At 36.8% G+C, this 16,473-nt stretch overlaps 1 protein-coding gene across 1 annotated transcript in view; it reads right to left on the reverse strand.

Annotated features, from left to right (window-relative positions):
• LOC107674731 (BAI1-associated protein 3-like) overlaps positions 1-16,473 on the reverse strand; it is a 53,579-nt gene that overhangs the window by 18,353 nt on the left and 18,753 nt on the right. Inside the window, exons 3-5 of the mRNA XM_016468824.1 lie at positions 6,020-6,107; positions 2,621-2,698; positions 2,391-2,498 (exon numbers count right to left, since the gene is read on the reverse strand). Coding sequence (XP_016324310.1) covers positions 2,391-2,498; positions 2,621-2,698; positions 6,020-6,107 — 274 coding nt within the window. The remainder of the gene's footprint in view (positions 1-2,390; positions 2,499-2,620; positions 2,699-6,019; positions 6,108-16,473) is intronic.

Genomic DNA, 16,473 nt, shown 5'->3' on the forward strand with positions numbered 1-16,473 from the left:
TTTTTTTGAGGCCGGGTCATTTTTGACCGGGAACACCACAAGTGTGACTTTGTGCCATTTTGTACAAAATAAAAGTCTTTCAAAACAAACTCCCTGATTAAGCATTAAAGCACACTATTGTGATAAACAGTGCAAATTTTCTTCAGTTTTTATTTAATATTGTGAAAATTATTCATAAATAATGTGATAAATATAGCATAATGAGTGATTTATAAGCACTTTTAGAAAACTACAGATGGTATCCCTTCTTCCTTTCAGTGCAAAAACAGTTGAAAGAGTTGTGTTCAACCAAGTCTCGACCTTTCTCACACAGAACAACCTTCTGGAGAGCAACCAGTCTGGCTTCAAAAGTGGACAGTCAACCGAGACTGCCCTGCTCTCTGTTCTTGAAGCCTTAAGAGCAGCTTCCAAATCTTCAATACTTACCTTGCTGGATCAGTCCACAGCTTTTGACATGGTTAACCACCAAATACTCCTGTCAACCCTCATGGCAAAGTGCATCCCAGGAACTGCACTCCAGTGGTTCGAATAGTCTTACCTCTCAGATAGGTCCTTCAAGGTATCTTGGAGCGGTGAGGTGTCCAAGTTCCAACATCTAGCTACTGGGGTGCCTCAGGGCTCAGTTCTTGGACCACTTCTCTTCTCTATCTACATGGCATCACTAGGTTATGTCATTCAGACACTGCTATTCATATCATATTCATAGTCATAATTCATATCACTGCTATGCTGATGACACGCAACTCTACCTCTCATTCCTTTCTGATGATCCGACGATAGCTGCTCACATCTCAGCATGTCTAACAGATATTTCTTGCTGGATGAAGAACCATCACCTTAAACTCAACCTTGCCAAGACAGAACGGCTTGTGGTTTCAGCGAACCCAACACTTCATCACAATTTCTCCATCCAGCTAAGCGCATCAACCATAACACCTTCCAGGACAGCCAGGAACCTTGGAGTTGTAAGTGTGGTCTGTGAAATTCACCTGATCATTGCTGTTTTCTACTTGTTTTCTTTTTAATTATTATAAAAACTAATAATAACTTGGCCCTCTAACATTAACTCTATCTATTCTATATATTTTCTATCTAATTTTTATTATTTTTATTAAAAAAAAAAACCTTGCTATGTGTACTGCATTAGACTAACCAGAACTTGTCACACCACTTATATATTGTTTTGATTACTTCTATTACCCTCATTTGAAAGTCGCTTTGGATAAAAGTGTCTGCTAAATGATTAAATGCAAAAGTAAATGGGTTAGACCCTACACTGAAATAGTAGCTAATGTAGTCCCCACAAAAGGCTTTCCTATAACTAAAATCGTTCCCATTTCTTGCGGTGCGAACACGCTAAAAAGCAGGTACTTCCACCAATAGTTATAGGAATTATGAAAACATGCGGTGCGAAAGCCCCTTATGTGGTTCATGGGTCTCTAATTTGGAGTCCAAGTGAAGTGTCAAATAATTATTTATGCGTGCAACTTGATTCAGAAGCTCTGGCTCTTAGTTTCCATCTCAAGTTCTCAACTTTCAAAAACTGCTACAGAAAACTGTTTAACTACTCGTATATGTCTTTGTTCTCATTTTAACTCTTTAAAAAAATTATATAATTCTTGAGTATTGAGAAAAGGGTCTTTGCCTTTTGAAGCAGTGATGGTAATCTGCTTGGTGTTCCTGTGGCTCAGTGGTAGAGCATTGTGTTAGCAGCGCAAAAGGTTGTGGGTTCAATTCCCAGGGAACACACATACTGATAAAAAATGTATAGCCTGAATGCACTGTAAGTCGCTTTGGATAAAAGCGTCTGTTAAATGCATAAATTAAATTAATCACGGTTATGTCAGCGGTTAAGGCAAAAATCTTTTTTTTTTTTGAAGAAAAAACATTATAGATGAGACACTTCAAACGTAAGACCTGCTGCACCTCGGTGTTAGAGGTCTCAGAATGGAATCAGGCTCCTCTGGAGTGACAGGGGTTTCATGGGTGTAATAAAAGCACCAAACATCAATCCACATTGGGCAAGAGCTTTGATGTTTAATCATGCCTGAGACAAGAGCATCTGCTCCAACTCATAAAACCAAGTCAAAGTAAACAAACCCCCCACCACCACCTAAGCTCAACTCTCCGTTCCCCCACAATTCCTTCAAAGACTAGCTTTTTTTTTCAACAATGCAAGAACTTTGAAAACAAAAGATTTAAAAAAAAGTATTACTTTGTATTTCATTTCTATTTAGAAAAAAATCAGAGCATGATATTTATTTAGGTCTTGGTGGATTTGAAGCGCCAGAGGCACAATACGCATTGTGATATTTGTGTGGTTATGGAGGGATGCGGGAGTGTTTGAAACATGTACTATGCAATTTATTGAGAAAACAACAAAGTTGCACCTTCTGCAGGTAATTGAAAATGTCCCCTTCGTTGGTAACATATTCTGGCGACGGCACCCCAACGCGATTGACCACGGTGTAGATCGCCTCCTCATACAACAAATCCAGCTAAAACAGAATGATTTATTTCAAAATTGTGTAACCTTAAGAGAAAAACTGCAATGTACCACAAGAAGGAATCATGCTATCTGAATCACTGCTGCTTTTTAAAGGATGACCAGTAGACTCACCTCATCCCTGGTGGATCTCTCAGGAACAAAAGCCTGGTCTTTGCATTCCGGGGGTGGAGGAGCACAGCTGCTCTCCTCCTGTAAATGCATGAGGATGGAGAACCAATAGAAACAAAGATGACAGGTGAGGTGATCAATGAAGAGTGGGGAGATCATTAATTGTGTTTAACAATGAGCTCAAAGCATCTCTCTAACTGTGTAGATTCAAGGGCTTCACTGGCTGAGAGCAATGAGCTGGCAAGAGGAGAGTTTGAGCCCCTCAGAATTATCCTTTATAAGAAATGGATAATTTGATCCAAAATATGAGCTCATTTTCATTTGAGCTGGGCTAATAGATTAAGGGGATCTTGACAATGGCACAGCGATAAACTCCCACTTTTGCCGATGAATGTCATTTACTTTTTAGTTATAACACAATCAGTTCTCAGAGAGAAGTGATTTGAGTCAAATGTTCTAATCAATGTCTTCACACTCAGCTATTTCAGGGAGAATTTGAAACAAAGAATAGAAAATAAAACTCAGATAAAGAGGTTTTCCTACCAAGGATTACTACCAATAGTAGTACCACTGTATTCTTTATAGCACCTTGTAATAGTTACCATAAGTACCATGGTCCATGAATAAAGCACTCATTCGGTATCAAATGTTTATTAACGAATAGCCTCACTGTACTAGGTTTGTCTGCTATTCATAATTAATTCAAGATTTAAAAAAAAAATCCATTCCATTTGAATTAAATACTGAATTTGAATCGAAATAGCAAACAGGATGCAGAATTACAATTCAAATGTACCTTCACTTACAGTAAATATAGTTGTACTTCATTTATATATACTTGTGTATATTTAACACATTTATTGACAAGTGCGGAAGAACACTTAATTTCCCAGAATGCCATGCCTGTTGAATGTTCCACTTTTTCAGCAGCCTTGTTTCTGGAAGTTTTTTTCCCAAAGGGAAGTCTTTGTTAAAAAGTTATAAGCCATGAGCCAAACCAACCAGCTATGAGGTGAATCACAACATCACAAACTTTGATTTGAAGCAAAAAAGTAAAATTGGACACAAAGTACAAGACTGTACAAGAAAAATGGATGGATAAAGTTACTACATAGTTTAAGCTTATTGTAAAATATGCACATATAAACATATATAAATATGCATATATAAGTATTTAGAGTTTTTAATGGACCTTTTTCACAAGGCTGTGATCAGCATTGCAAATCCTCCAAATTTGTTTATATTTTCATTTTGTTTTTAAAAATGTATGTACATTTATAACACTATACTTTGTATTACTTTTGCATCAAATTACAAAAAAAATAGTTAACACTAATACGAGGGTGTTTCTAATGCGTCTATGAGAGTGACAGTAAATTTGACATTGTTCTCTCTTCTGACAGCCGTTTTCAGTCTCTCTTTTTTTTTTTTTTTTTTTTTGAAAGTCGTGAAAACACTATCGTAGAGTTTTTCTTTTGCTATTTAAGCAAATGGGAATGCAAAAAAATATATTTGATGCAGTCTTCCATTCACTGCTATAGAATTTTACCCAACTACGATTTCTGCTGCTGAGAAACCCGGATATGTGAAAAAGATCCATTTAGCGCAATTTTCCCACTTTGATTCGGTGGAGATTTCTGGTGGAGAAACAACTGTAAATCTCCTGTTAAACACAGTTATAAAAAAAAAAACGGTGAAATAATGTATACACCATCAATTAAAATGTGTAGCTTACAGTCAGTTTGTTTTTAAAGATATATAAGTAATTAAAATCAATTCCGCATAGGAGAAAATGAATGGGATTTTTACTTCCAGGAGCTTACACTCTATTGTGATTCAGTAAATTACACATCCTGTAATTCCAATTCAACTTCCTGTGGGTGTGGCCAATTCAATTAAAATTTCAGCAACAGTCACTTGATCATAAAATCCCAGGAAAACAGCCATCAATTTGCTAGCAATAACTCTAGCACTGACCGCTGTCAAGAGCTCATGAATCCACTGTAAGGAAAACACTGAACCAGAGATGTGCGTGTGGGAAGTTATTAATGAGGGATTCGCTGCTCGCCAAAAGAACAGTGCTGCCTGTTTCATCTTTGTTAAAGACCAGTCCAGACACATCTACCAGAGTGAAGAGATAACATTTGAACTTTACAACATAAATGGGAAAGTTATTTTTGTCCACAGCAGAATGGTGAATTCCGATATCAGACCCTCATAGCAGACGTGCCATATGGTGGTGGGAGTATCATGAATTACAGCCTAAGAACTGGATAGCTCACAGTCTTTGTGGGCATAATGAATCCTAATTGTACTCTTCATCTCCACGGTAGTACCGCCGGCTAACACTTGTGAATTTCTCTGTCTGCTTTGTATGCAATCACACTAGGCATTGTATTTCATTCTGCACTGCATTTAGTCTCTTTGCTTGTATTATTATTTGCCTGTCAATTAGGTTAGCTGACATTTATTACCATTATTACATGACATTTCCTCATATCATTTCCATTGTCGCTGTAAGATTGTGGAGGAATTACATTTTATTTTTCCTTACAGCTGGACTATAATGAGAAGAATGGCACTAAACCTGACTTCGTGCATTGCAATGCTAATGACCCTAAACACACAAGTAAATCAATAACGGAGAGGAGCAACCAGAGAAATTTTGTGTTTTCCAATGGTCAAGTCCTGACCTTTAGCCGAATGAAATGTTGTGGCATGACCTGTTCAAGCTAGACAGCACCAAAATCTCAATGACATAAAGAGAAGGAATGATTTGCCTAAGAACATGCAGCCTTTCTTCAGTCCTTCATAACATCTATATAAAATGTCAATATTCTTATAAGTAAAAAGTATACTTTAAGTTACAACTTTGTGATACATTATTTCATGCATTAAGGGATAAAGGAGAACATATGTTTCTATATATCAAGGTTTGCACAATTTTCCCCACAAAGATGGTGAATGTTGGATCACTCTGTTCAATAACAATGTGAAAAAGCATACTTTCATACATTAATTGCGTGATTAGATCTTAAGGACGACATTTCTGTAGGATGCTTCAATAGTACAGTACTACCCATTCTAAGTGTTAATGATGTTTTTATCACCCAGAACCACTTGGAGGCAAAGTCTACTCAGGCAGCATTGATTGCTGTCCTTTTCAACATTTACTGCTAGAACAGTCGGAGAGGAACGCTCTTCAATAAACATCTAATTCAAGCACATTAACTCTGACGCTGTCTTTATATGATGGGAAGAGGGAGGGTGAGTTTCTGAATCCCACAGCAATGCTCAGGAGAAAGAACTACTTTAATATGACCTGATTCTTCAGCACAATGTGGTAACAGGGATACACCTTGGTAAAAGCAGGGATGCAGTCTTTTTGAAGAATTTGGTTACCTCAGTTTGGCCAGCAGACAGCAGACTATCCTGTTTCTGGAGGATTTTATTCATGCGGTCAAAGAAATCCCCGTTTCCCCTGGCAACCCTGGAAATAGAGATGGATCAGTTCAGTTGCGGAACATTTCACCCTTGTTTACATTTAATTACACAGTGTGGCTTCAAAAAGAGTTTCCCATCCAGCCGAGTCTGGGACATTTTTTTTTCTCTGCCCTGCTTCACCGTAATCACTATCACATATATGCTGAAAGCTCATCTGGACCTCTTGAGTGGGGCTTATTCACACTAATAAGATAAGAAGAGCAACATTGAGAGATCTTTGACAGGAATCCAGCAAACGCTTGTTTTGGGTTAACATGTAATTACTTGAGCATAGATAAATGGAGAAGTGGTAATAAACTGTCAAATTTAGACTGAAACCGAGAGCGGTGCTAACATACGACAGGACAAATTAGCATGAAGCTTTTACTTTCAGACAATGTTTAATTTTAAGAGAAGTAAAAAAATATTTTGTAATGACAGTAAAGTTATACTTCTCTATTCTATGTGAACACTAATATGAACAATAACAATAACAATTAAGAGCAGTTGCTACTAGGGATGTGCTGAACACCTTCTTCTGAATACCACAAATAATGACAGAAACAATAATAAAAAGAAATATTCACTGAACTGATTATCCAACGAGCATCATAAAAAAGTTTAATTTTACATTATACATTTTAATGGATGTACTTAAAATGACAACACAATGGTGAGTTTATAAAGCTAATAGGACTAAAATGTGAACATCATGAATGAAAATGCTCATAGTGTGATTTCAAGTTCTAGTGGTCACATTGTATCTCAATTTATTGTGTCTAAGAAATCCAAACTGTGATAGTATAAAATACATATTTTCATTTTTTTTAAATGTCTATTTAGCCTAAATGTTTTAAACCTTTTGAGCACGATAACATTCTTCTGTGTCTCATTTTTAGCTTTATTTTTAAGGCTGCAATAAAAAAGGAATAAATCATTGTATTAATTATATAGGGCATATTTACAATCTGGGAAAAAAAATAGGCTTTTTATCAGTTTTTATGCACTTTTAATCCCTGCCTACATTCTGTTCTATCTGAATACATAAAAATATAATTTTGTCATTGCAACAGCTCAACACACTCTAAACGCAATTTGTAACTATTTTATGTTTTGACGAATTTGAATTTGTATGAATTTGTACAATCTTATTTGTATGTTTTCATATAATCTGCACACACTCCACTGATGACTAGGTTAGGGCAAGCTTAATATTTTCTATATATATATATATATAAAAAAAAAAATTCATATTGTACAAATTCATATGTAATTGGCATCTAAATGTAAAAAGTAAATAGTTACTTTTTTTTTCATGAGATCTGGTTACAAGAGAAAAATGCACAGATAAACACTGTTGTACCTTTGCTGGTTTGTTATTATCAAATGACTTAACCAGCTTCTTTAGATAAATTTAGCTGATAAACATTGTTTTGATGTTTCACTAGTTGGTCAGTACCAAACTAGCACTAATCTGTGGTGTGCTTCCCAAACGATGACATTACCTGCTGCTTACCTACCATAGTACGATGCATTGATGGAGAAACTAACAAGCTAGTCACAACTGTTTCCAGAAAATGTATGAACAATACTGCACATCGTTCAAACCACGTTGGTTAGAACTCATGGTTAATGACTTCAAGCTGGTGGAACTAGCTAGACTCATACACACATGCACACTCCTCAAAAATGGCGCTTTAATTCTCCTAATAAATACCAGTAATAGAATTAAATTTGTAAATGTATGGAATTACAGATATAGATTGTACTGCATATTAAGTTGCTTATTTTGCTCAAGTGCATGATCTATTTAAGTCCACGTCATACTAACAAGAAACTATGCTCCTAACCACAGGTCGAGAGCTGTAGTTTCAACCACACGAGTTTGTGATGCTGTTTGCAAACGTTCTTTGGAACTATGGATTCAAGAAACACCAAATCGTTGAACTATGTTGGAAACGATGGATCTTGCAATCATAGTTAGCTACACGCCTTTGGGAAACGCACCTGAGACTGGTGCATAATGGAAATTCATGCTGGTCTTTTCAGCGAGGCAGGTAATCCGTTACTTTACACGGGATCAGATACCAGATGTGGCTCAGGCAAGCGACACAAACAAACGTGGGAAACACTGACAGCAGAAATCAGGACTTGTTGTGGACCTTGTTGTTTCGAGTTTATCTATAGAACGCCTGTGCTCACTGGGGATTGAGGTGACAGGCCTCCCCATCCATCTGACACGCCTGAAAATCAACAGCTTGAAGCGCGTCCCCGAGAAACGACCTCCATGATGATAAGAAGATGATGGACGTTTTCTGTCCTCATTAGTCACTGCCGCACTGCTCAAACATCATCAATGCAACAAGTATACAATCACGTCTTGCGTCAAAACAAGACTCTTCTTACACACTGTCCAACTTCATTTATCTTATCGCAAGGCGATCCGAGGAGGGGGTGGGAAGCGTGCATCTCCCACAAACCGGGGTGAACTCCTGGACCCCTGCCACTTGCTAATTTTCCAGACCCGGTAGTCATGGTGATGATAGCCCGTTCAATGCAGGATTGGTTGGCAGAGCGCAGCACCTCGGGAATATCGCCCATCTCTCCTGCTCTGCCCTGCCTGACTTCAGCAGAGTGTGGAGGAATGAGCGGGGAATGCATTAGTATGGCCATACAGCTGTCAGACCCCCTCAGTTGAGCTCCAGCCCCCCGTCTCTCATTATTTATCCAGCCCACAGCACTCCAGACCATTTCTTTATCAACACCATCACAGCAGGTGAGCATTAGATACCTGCGCCCCCAGATATCCAACAGAGCGCTCCTGGGATTCCCTCAGGAGATGAATTAGGGATGACACTTTGAGTCCGCATACATCTATATTAATATACTCTCAACGAGGCCACACATTATATCATTGTCTGATAATTCTAGGACTGTCTAGACCATTTTGTACTTACCCATGAGAAAGAAAAAACACAAATGAGATAGCTTTAATGTCTCAGTTGATTCTCATAGATGGCAATGACATAAAAAGACGTGCAAAGGTGCCGTAAACGATTTTATCGGTTTGCTAACTTCCACCATTTTGCTCGTTTCAAGAACACACTCACTGTCCAAAATCCCAACCTCCAAAAACATGTCCGCAAACCCCAAGGATCAGGGTTGGGCTGGTTATCTTGGCCTTGTAAAGGGGTGGTAACCCTACACTTTTTGTTCCGCTGACTTCCATTCATTCTCATGCAAATGTGAAAGAGCGAATTTCACTACAATCAAGTTAAAGTTTGGTGAACCCTTCTGAATTTGTATCACATGTGTGGCCAATGGAAGATCGATATGTCACTTTGTAACCTAGCTGAAACTTTAAAGCATGCATGAAGGTGGAGTTGACTGTATATTTTTAGATTTTGTATTTATTATTATATGTAATATATTGAATTTAGTTTCCTAAAACAGATGCCACATCACATCATGACTGTTGCACTGTTGCAAAAAATTGCAAATGTATTATAGTAGACAATATAATATTTAATAATTCATTATAGTATAGTAGTTTTACCAATTCTGATTCCTTTGAAGGCTCTTAAACATGTGAAATACTTAGGGTGCATCCGAAATCGTATACTTCCATACTATATAGTAGATTAAATAGTATGTCTGAATTCACAGCATTCATGAAACAGTAGACAAAAGGACCCCGGAAGACCTACTCTTCCCGGCAAGATTATGAAGTGCACATCTGATGGATACTTTATTATCCCATGAGGCCACAGGAGAGGATTTGTGAATAGCAGTGTAGCGATACAACTGATGCTGGTAGGTGACATGACAATGACAACATGACAGATGTGGTACATCTGGATTCCATTCATACTACACACATTCATACTATATAGAACATACTTTTTTAAAGGTCTCTTAAGTATGCACTTTTTCAAAAGAAATATCTACACAGACAGTATGCAATTTTTGCATGCAGCCTTTTTCCCTGTTCTTGTGTTGCCATCAGCTAATCAATGTTGTCATGAGCAGCTCCAGAGTGATTAGTCACATGAGATTTATGGCTCAGGTGATTGGTTCAAATAAGTTATGGTCCCATGAGCACAGATGGCAGATATCAAATCACAGACTTCCCTGAGGTATTATAGAAATCCTTGGCAACCATGCAAAATAACTGACAGGCAGAGACAGTTTCTGATTGGCTAGTTTCAGAGGCTGCTTCTCTCGCTATTTCCTAGTACTGTCAGGTAGAGACAGGTAGTGATATAATTCAGTGATATCTGTCAGGTAGTGAAGACATTTTATGTGTGGTATTCAAAAAGCATTGCTTATAGAGCTCATTTAAGGTGCCTGTTTTTCAGATTTTGTCTCCTGGGAAAATACCTTAGTCATCTCCTCTAGAGCTTCATAGTGTCAAAACTGTGCCAAGACACCAAAGTATGCAATCAAAAGTCAGATATTCCGATATAAACTCTTAAACACTTCAGAATGTCAAATTCCTTCGAAACTAAATGATCTGAGCTCTGTTATCTGAATTCATTTTGTAGCTGTATACTCTTACTGTATATCAACAACTGCCCCATTTGTTTCTGTTTTTGTATCTCCTCAGGAATTTAAAAGGTAGGGTAGGCGATTTCGGAGAGGCTAGCAATAGCAAGCTAGCTTTGAAAGCATAAGATCCCACCCTCCCAACAAATCACTCTCCAAAGCCACGCCTCCTCCAAAACACATGAACGCGCACAGGCAGACCAGAGGCTAACCAGCGACACGATGAGAGAAGACGTTTGATGGAGGGTTGAATGCAACACTGTCAGATTACCTCATGTCTCATTCACATCTGAGACATAACTGACAAAGCTAATAAACAGTAACCGCTGAGCTGTAATATTTTACTCTGGGTGTTGCTGAAAACCAATAAGCTTGCTGTTTAAAAGTCATGAACACTTTGCGTCTGTGCTTGGCTTTACGTCTCCAATCAAAGCTTTTAAACCTTCCTGTGCTGTTATTACTTGAAAAGTGATTGCATGGGAGGCATGGATTATTACAACTTCTGTGATTTATACGAATGCAAGTGTGACACACACACACACACAAATAGGCACAAAGCTTATTTGGCCGTCCATGTTCATGTTGCTAGGAAACAGACTTTTCCATGAAGCTTTTTATTATTTTAGCAATATTGTTTATTTTCATTATTCAGACTTCAAAGGTTGTATTGGAAAGCAAAAAATGAAAAGTAAATTATTTACTGACATATCACAAACACACACAGATACAAGCGTATGAATGTAGGAGCCTCCCGTTGACTGGACTTCAGAGGCACAGAACAAAAAATACGGCTTGGCACTTATGAATCAGACGAATGCCCAGCAAAATTAAATGTTAAGTATGCAATAATTATCCTTTGGTTAAGGTGACATTTAGAGAAAAATAATTTCGCCGAGTTCATGCAGAAAATAAAAGTAATGCTCAACCACACAACAGGAAATAAAATTCTGGATGGAGCTCATTACCTCTGATTCCATTCAGGCCCTTCAGGTCATACTGCATGTGATTACGCTAATTTCTAATGCTGCCGCCAATCAACCGTATTCCTCATATTTTCCACAGTGTACTGTGGGCGCATCATAATACAAGATCTTTCTCTTAACCAGGTCATTTAGATGACTGTCACAGCCACATGAATGTTTCACATCGAGGTTCCTACTGCTGTTTGTTTCCCTACAAGGTGATTATTTTAAGTAAACATGGTGCCAAACTGTAACAGCTACTTCATGTCGTTGTGAAAGTCAGCATTCTTGTGGATCATTAAGAATGAAAAATATTTCATCTATAATTTAACATTATTGTTTGATTTTTGTCGTTTGTCATGTTCTGTGCTAATAAGATGGCAGTAAGACACTAATAAGACACTAAATCAAAATTATTTTGTGAATGATCGAAAAGTCAATATGTATATTTATATTACAATACATTAAATATTTATATTCATTTCAAGTCAGGCATGGGCTCAAATAATCACTTTTAAAAGAAAGATAAATGTAACAAGATATTCTTGGTTCCAAAACTATCAAGCTAGCATTCTTATAATCAGTAATGCCATAAGCAATAAACATTTGGATTTTTCCTTTGCTTTAGAGCTATATACTCACTTATAGACCAGAAGTACATAACCAGAAGGCATGTAACACATCTGCAATCATGTGATTCAATAAAAAGCTTCTGGTGGAGAAATCCCTCGACCTCTTTCTCCTTTTAAAATTATGACAAATTGCTCTCTCTGTGTTTTAGTCTGCGGTCGGCTTGACAATACAAAATAAAATGTTCTCCTATTCACTGTAATGATCAGCTCAAATTAGTGTGAAGAATTAGTTTTCAAGTGGCAGTCTATGGAGCCATGGAATAAAGGAATAAAAAAAGGTAAATTTGATTTTATATTTCAAAATTATGACTTTATTCTCGCAATTCCGAGATTATATCTCACAATTCTAATAAGGAAAAACAACTCGTCATTCTCTCTTTTCCCCTCGGCTCTTCTGGCTTTTTTTCCCTCAGATTTGACAAACTCACTATATTTGAGTTATGTCGAGTTATAAAGTCCGAATTAGGAGATATAAACTTGCATTTGCGAGAAAAAAAAGTCAGAATTGTGAGATAAAGTAAATAAATGTTATGTAAAAATGTTAATAGTAAGGTTTAAATAATATTTCTAATAGTAAGGTTTAAATGATATTTCATTCTGTAACTGTAGGGCTAATACAATACGTCCCCTATGAACAGCATATGTGAATATTATGTAACGTTAGACCTATTGTTTAAATCGAATTTATGCTTTAAAAATAGAGTAATCATAGCAGTTTTCATCCATAGTTTGTCCATTTAAACGTCTGCGTTTAGCTTCAAATGACGACAGTATTCTATAAAAATTATTTGCATTCCGATCTTGACATCAAAAGGCACAAAAATATTTTTTTCTTTTATTCCATGGATTTTACCCATTTACCTCCACTTGTTCCCAGTGTTTTTCTGCTACCACTATGCGCGCGCAGCTGCAAGTGACGTAACTGTGACGTCTACTCTAAATTGGTCTATAGGACGTACAGTAGTTAACAATTATTATAAATGATCTAAAAATGTAAAAAAAAAAAGTAAAAATTTTCTATACAATTTCTATGATGGAGATGACATATTATGGCTGTTACACACAAAATATAGTAACACTACGGTTCGTAGTTAATTACCTAAGTTAACATGGACTAACCATTAAAAAGCATTTATTAATCTTAGTTAATGTTAATTTCAGCATTTACTAATACATTATTACATTAAATTTATACTTAAAAGTGTTTCAATATTATTTAATGGACCGGAGCTGACACAAACTACCAATGAACAATAAACTAACATTAGCAAAGATCAATAAATATTGTAACAAATATATTACTTATTGTTATTGTTAACTGATGTATTAACTAATTTCAACTAAAAAGACCTTATTGTAAAGTGTTATGCAAAATATAAACAAAATTGGATCAAATTATATATAAAAAACAACAACATATAATTAACCTATATACAACCAATTAGAAAAACTCTCTGTGACCTTGTTGAACTCAAAGCTGGTGAAACATGGAAATAAGTTTGAATGAACTTACTTTGAATGAAGACACTATGAGGACTTCCTGTTTTTTTTTTTTGAAATGCTCTCATTTATATCGAACAGTGTTGACAAAAGGTAACAATACTGCTGTAAAACTTTTTAAAAAATATGTATTTTATTTTTTTTAATAGTAGGTGTAATATATGAGTAATAACATAGTAATACCGTAATATAAAAGATCTCTCAAGAATCTGTGCCTGGCATTGGGATCTTATTCCACATAATCGTTTTCAAACATCTCCATTGATCTGTAGACACAGGCTGTAATCAGGGTCACATGTGATGTGAATAAGTACGGGGCGCTCTGCACAGCTTTGTATCATTTGCATAATATTAATGAGTGAGTATCTGGGTTACAGGTATTAATTCTCTTTGGTGCTAATGAAGGAGACAAACAGCTTCCTGCAGACCTAATGATCGTAGACATATAGCCTGAGGCAACAGCGGCAAACGCACCTCAGAGTCTCATAGGAGGCTGACTGAACAGCTGCTAGTTAGCAAAACAATGGCAGGATTGCATGCATTGACCGCTGCTAATTACATCTGGGCAGTGATAACAGCAATCACCCTCGCGTACAGTATAAAAAAACATTAACGGGAAGGGTACATCAAATCAAACGCAAAACAATCATTTAGTTCAGTTCTGCACGTAACAGGTGTTTTTCCCTCCTAGACAGAAGAGGTGCAGTCATTAAAAATGAAGCAGCTCATATTTTAGGAGCAGCTGTGATAAACAGACGTGTTTTGGTTGCTATAGAAACCTCAAGGTTCACATGCCCATCATTACGTTTGGCTTTGAAATCAGTCGAAAAGGAATCAAAACAAGACAGAGAGGACGGCTGAAAAACAATCGACTTTGTTTACCTACAGCAGTGAACCCGTTCACAGCATACATGTTTGTGGACATGAAGTTGATCATAAAGCATTGAACAATCATGTGACCTACCTAAGACAAAATAAGTCAAAGTGATGTCTTTACAAGCATTTAAACCGTTGAATACACCAGATAGGGTAAATAACATGTTCTGTTCTTGTAACACTGTGGAGATGCACTGGAAAGCACTTAAGCCGTGTTATATTTATAGCCTCTAGTATTAGGACTTTCTTTGCCTTTTCGTAAAGATCAAACTGACTTGCATTATCATTCTTCGCTAACCACAGAGACCAAACCACTTTTATCTTTGCCGCCTGGAAATTGTCTAAAAAAACCTGGCCTGAATGGAAAAGAAAAAGACTACTGCACTGAGCCAGAAAGGTAATTATTGCATGATCCACACAAAGGCCTTCTTGTACTGAATTCTTAACAATGATAAAATTGAAATGTGATAGAGCAAGGTGTCGAGATTCAGTCATTCTTAAAGCATGAATGTACTATAGATATAGTAGGCGTTCAAGAGCTAAATGAGTCACTTGCCTGTTCATGGACAGTCATGCCACCATCTGCTAAGATCTGGAAGAAGTTGATAGATCAATATAAAACTCGAAACCTTAAGAACAATTGAAACAATTAGCCTACCCTCCATTTGTTAAATGTATTAACCTCTACTGTATCACTTTGTAAAATAATGATTGTTAAAGAAATAATTTTCTGAATTGAAGTATAATATTGAGGCAGGTTGGGATAGGACATATCAATGTGCTCATCCCTTTTAACCAGCCTTTAGTTTACACACCTGGGAAAGCCTCACTTGACAGGCTGATCGTGGACGAAAATCACAAAGACATTTTCAAAATGAATATATTGCAGCCTCTTCCTCAGCAACCAATTTGGTTGTTGGGAAATGAAATTAAGTACACGCCAACATACCATGATTTACTTCTGCTTTTAGTTAGAGGCAGATGATAAATTTTAAATGTGCAATAAATGATAAAAGTTTGGGTTCAGTAAGTTTTATGTTATTTATTATTATTATTATTATTATTATTATTATTATTATTTTAATAATTGAACAGTTTTACTCAGTAAGGGTGCATTAAATTGATCAAAAGTTAAGAGTTTTACAATCATGGTTATGCAGTTTCCACAAAAAAAATTAAGCAGCACAACTTTTTAAAACTAAATAAAACCATTGACATTGATAATGATAAGATGTTTATTGTCACGAATCCTGTCCATGGACTTCCGTTTATTCACCACCAGAGGTCACCCTTTCCATTACATTGACTCTCGCACAACACAAACTGTTGCATAGCACCCCGGACTACATATCCCATCATTCTTTGCACGATTTGCACACTGCACTGATTGCACTCATTGCACACAGCTGTTTCTAATCACCTCACTCACTATATAACACCCACTCTAACCACCTTTCTCTGCTGAGTATTGTTTAGCCCGTACCCCATTCCGAGTCTCTGTGTTTTCCTTGTTTTGCCTTGCCTTGCCTGTTTCCGCGGTTTCTGATCTTTGCCTGTATTCCTGGATTTTTCCCTCTCGTCTCGCCCCTGTGATTCTGTCTGCCGATCGGTGACCTACGCTAGCCCTGGGACTATTCTTGTCTTTTGCCCGCCATATACCTGTTTGCCATTGTTTGACCCTGCCTGTTTACCACATCTCTTTAATAAAGCCTGCAGATGGATCCACACGTCTCACGTCTCGTCAGCCCCGTTACAGAATAAACTAAAAACAGATCCAAAACTAAAAGCTAAAACTTTATAAATACTACCTATACACATTTTAAAAATAAAGAGATTAAATAAAAATGACAAATGCATA

This window comes from Sinocyclocheilus anshuiensis, unplaced genomic scaffold (genome assembly GCF_001515605.1).
Source record: "Sinocyclocheilus anshuiensis isolate Anshui unplaced genomic scaffold, SAMN03320099.WGS_v1.1 scaffold152, whole genome shotgun sequence".
Taxonomy (NCBI): Eukaryota; Metazoa; Chordata; class Actinopteri; order Cypriniformes; family Cyprinidae; genus Sinocyclocheilus; species Sinocyclocheilus anshuiensis.